The sequence below is a fragment of the Grammomys surdaster genome, unplaced genomic scaffold (assembly GCF_004785775.1).
Source record: "Grammomys surdaster isolate TR1022 unplaced genomic scaffold, NIH_TR_1.0 126158, whole genome shotgun sequence".
NCBI classification, from domain to species: Eukaryota; Metazoa; Chordata; class Mammalia; order Rodentia; family Muridae; genus Grammomys; species Grammomys surdaster.
This window is the reverse complement of record NW_021620966.1, coordinates 1,745,619-1,748,960: the sequence shown is the minus strand read 5'-3', so window position 1 is coordinate 1,748,960 and position 3,342 is coordinate 1,745,619. Positions and strand designations below refer to the sequence as shown.

General features: G+C 51.0%; 1 protein-coding gene across 6 annotated transcripts in view; it reads left to right on the top strand.

Annotated features, from left to right (window-relative positions):
* LOC114612312 (glutathione S-transferase Mu 6) overlaps positions 1-3,342 on the top strand; it is a 4,953-nt gene continuing 1,611 nt past the window's right edge. For 2 of the 6 annotated variants that reach the window (XR_003709981.1, XR_003709982.1), the window contains exons 1-7: positions 55-163; positions 428-503; positions 988-1,052; positions 1,347-1,428; positions 1,528-1,628; positions 2,479-2,574; positions 2,703-3,342. The exon at positions 2,703-3,342 is cut by the window's right edge. Coding sequence is in view for 4 of the 6 variants with exons in the window: in XM_028757268.1 (XP_028613101.1) it covers positions 128-163; positions 428-503; positions 988-1,052; positions 1,347-1,428; positions 1,528-1,628; positions 2,479-2,574; positions 2,703-2,813 (567 nt within the window). In the remaining 2 variants the exon portion in view is untranslated. Of the gene's footprint in view, positions 164-427; positions 504-987; positions 1,053-1,346; positions 1,429-1,527; positions 1,629-2,478; positions 2,575-2,702 lie in introns of all 6 variants that reach the window. The other 4 variants (XM_028757270.1, XM_028757271.1, XM_028757268.1 and 1 more) reach the window with 3 other exon arrangements.

The window sequence follows — 3,342 nt, the reverse complement described above, 5'->3', positions numbered from 1 at the left end:
CCTTTAGGGTGGGGCGGGGCAGCTCCGGAACTGCTCTCAGACTCATCAGCTGAGCATTGCTATCTGGAAGCAGAGCCTTTTCCGCCAGTGGCCTGACTGCACAGTCTTCGAGGCTGGAATAGAAATCATGCCAGTGACTCTGGGTTACTGGGATATCCGTGGAGTGAGTGAAAGGTTGGGCTGCTACGTGGGAAGGGCCCAGGGTCAGAACGCAAAGAGGGACTGCAGGCTTTGTTCCAGGAGGAAGATTCCCATCAGGTTTTCCTTGAGCCCCCTACCTGTCTCTGTCAGAACAACTCTCCTCAGTGCACACTCTCTCCTTGCCTTTCTCTCCCCCCTCCCCCTTTTTAGTAAAAGGTGGAAAGGGTTCCCTAGAGGTGGTGAAGGATCTCACTAACTGACTTTTGTTACCCGCTATCTCTCGCAGCTGGGCCACGCCATCCGCCTGCTCCTGGAATACACAGAAACAAGCTATGAAGAGAAGAGATACGCCATGGGGGACGGTAATGACGTTCTTCTGGTCATACTCCTCCCTAACTTCTGTCCACTGGTGCCAGCAGCTTCTACCTGGCTCTCTGTTTCTTAGCTCTGTGGATCTCCTTCAGATAAACCCAGAGTTTATCCCTTCCAGAAACTTCCTTGAGGGTGCAGCTTTGGTTTTCAATAGAGAATCATGGTTGTGGCATGCTGGCCCTATTCCAACTGTAATTGGGTGAGGTTTGCCCACTACAGGCTCTGCAGGCCTAGTGCTTTTGTCAGCCTTAGTCATGAAAGGCCTACAGCCATTCAATAGCTCCTGGGTTTGGATTGGCTTTTTACTTGCTACATAGCTGTGTTATTCAAGTGTACAGCTTTGGTTTGAAAGACTTACTAGGTCAGACTGCATTTTCCCTGCACAAGAAGTCCTGCCCTTGACTTCTTGGGAGGGTTCTGGGGAAGGAGGCTTAGACATGGTGATTCCTTTTCACATCCTCTTGTCCACCATAGCTCCTGACTATGACAGAAGCCAGTGGCTGAACGACAAATTCAAGCTGGATCTGGACTTTCCCAATGTAGGTTCAGGGAAGGTGGGGTTTGGGGAAGGCCTGCTGATCTCATCTCATCTCCTTGTCTGGCTGAGGGGTTTGGGATCAGTGTTTCTGCTCACCTGCTCCACCCCTGCTGGCTGCACAGTGTTTCTGTGATGGGCTGTGTCCCAGCTCTCCCATTCAGTGCACACGGTGCTCATGGAGGGATTCCCATGGCAGGCACACTGAGTGCCAGGCCCCATGTCTGTCCTCACCCAGGGAAGGGAAGGGATGCTGAGACCCCATAACCCATCTGACTGTCCCTGCTTGTCCATCCAGCTGCCCTACTTAATTGATGGCTCACACAAGGTCACCCAGAGCAATGCTATCCTGCGCTACCTTGGCCGCAAGCACAACCTGTGTGAGTGGGGCTGGCTGCAGGGTGGGGGACAGTGGCCACCTGCCCTGGGCTTGGCAGGGGTGGGGTGCTGAGGGTGAGTCTGTGTTGTGTGTGCTGCAGGTGGAGAGACAGAGGAGGAGAGGATTCGTGTAGACATTTTGGAGAAACAGGTTATGGATACCCGCATTCAGATGGGCACGCTCTGCTACAGCCCTGATTTCGTGAGTCCCCACTGTGGGGTATAGACAGGGTTTGCAGGAGTCGTCAAGGAAGGGCCTGTGTTCATATCCACACTTGTCCTCATTGGAATTTGAACCCACCCATATTGATTTATCAAGCTCTCCTTTCCAGCCAACAGTTCTGGCATCCCCCACCCCATTTTGTTCACAAGTCCAACATACCAATTCCAAGAAGTTTTGAGGTATTGTCATAATTCCAATGGTTGCAAATTCATTTCCTACATAGAAAATTCATATATTCAATTCTTTTCAACTTTGACCTTGACCACTACCATGTATTACCTTGTCCCCGGGGTTCACAGATGAAAGTCAGAGGGGAAAAGGTCATGGGTATTTAGACATCTACCCAACAGACTTCTCAGAGCTGAGTTCATAGTAGTGGCAAAACTCAGGGCCTCTTGCTGGAGCTCATGGCCAGCTAGAGAACCACCATCCTCTGTGCTGCTCAAATGTGTTCACCCTACTCCAATTCTGTTCTCGAGCTTTAAAATCGCTCTTTGAAATCCCTTTGTTTCTTCTCTTGAGATTGTTAAGTACTTGGCTTTCCCTCTTCTGCTGGACTGCTCTGTTCAGAACCTGCTAGCTACCCCGGAAGGCAGTACTGAGCTAGACATCAGTCATGACAGATTCAGGGTCAGAGTGACATTCCCATCTAACATTCTGAGAGATGAAGCCTGCCACCCAACAGGAGTCTGATTATTAAAATGGTGAAGCAATAAACAGTGCATTCCCCAAATTAGGAAGGTGCCCGCTCCTTTGCACAGCCAGGTGAAGCCACACTCTCTCTCAGGGGGCCTGGATGAGGGTTATGACAGCTGTTTTTCTGCTTCAGGAGAAACGGAAGCCAGAGTTCTTGAAGGGCCTCCCAGACCAGCTGAAGCTCTACTCCGAGTTCCTGGGGAAGCAGCCATGGTTTGCAGGGAACAAGGTGAGGAAGGCAACAGGTGGAGAGGAGGAGGAGCTGCCACCCTTCCCAGGCTCCTGGATCCCACCTCACTGACCCTCACTGACCCTCACTGACCCTCACTGACCCTCACTGACCCTCACTTCCTGCAGGTCACCTTTGCAGATTTCCTTGTCTATGATGTCCTTGATCAGCACCAGATGTTTGAGCCCAAGTGCCTAGACGCCTTCCCAAACCTGATGGACTTCGTGGCCCGCTTTGAGGTGATGCCCTGATCCTGCTTCCTCTTGGATGCCTCCCTTCCCTTCCCCCCCTTTCCAGGTTGCTTCCTCAATCCTGAGGGTTGACCGAAGAATAACGAGGATCTTTTGAGCACTGGCTTTCTGCCAGGACCCGTGTTCAGCCTCCTAGATCTTCCGAGTCAATTTATCATTGCCAAATGCAGGCGACTTGGATAGAATTAGCTGTCACACTGAACAGATAAGGAACTTGAGACTGTGGAGGGTAAGCTGCTTGACATCCTAGCAGGAGTAGAGGCTGTTCTGGGCTCCTGACTGCTTTTGGCTTCTAAAAGCAACATTTGGTGTCTTTTTCCGATTTGTGCCAAAAAGTAAGTCAGGCCTTTGTACAGCGTGGGTTTCCCGCCCAGGACCTGTGGTATGCAGAACGTGTAAAGAATATGTTTGCTCCTCACCGTTAGGCTGAGAGAAAGGCAGACTGATGGGCAGGACCAAGACAAACCCAATGGTAATATTTGGCTGGTGTTGTCAGTCATGTTGCTGACTTGTGAAC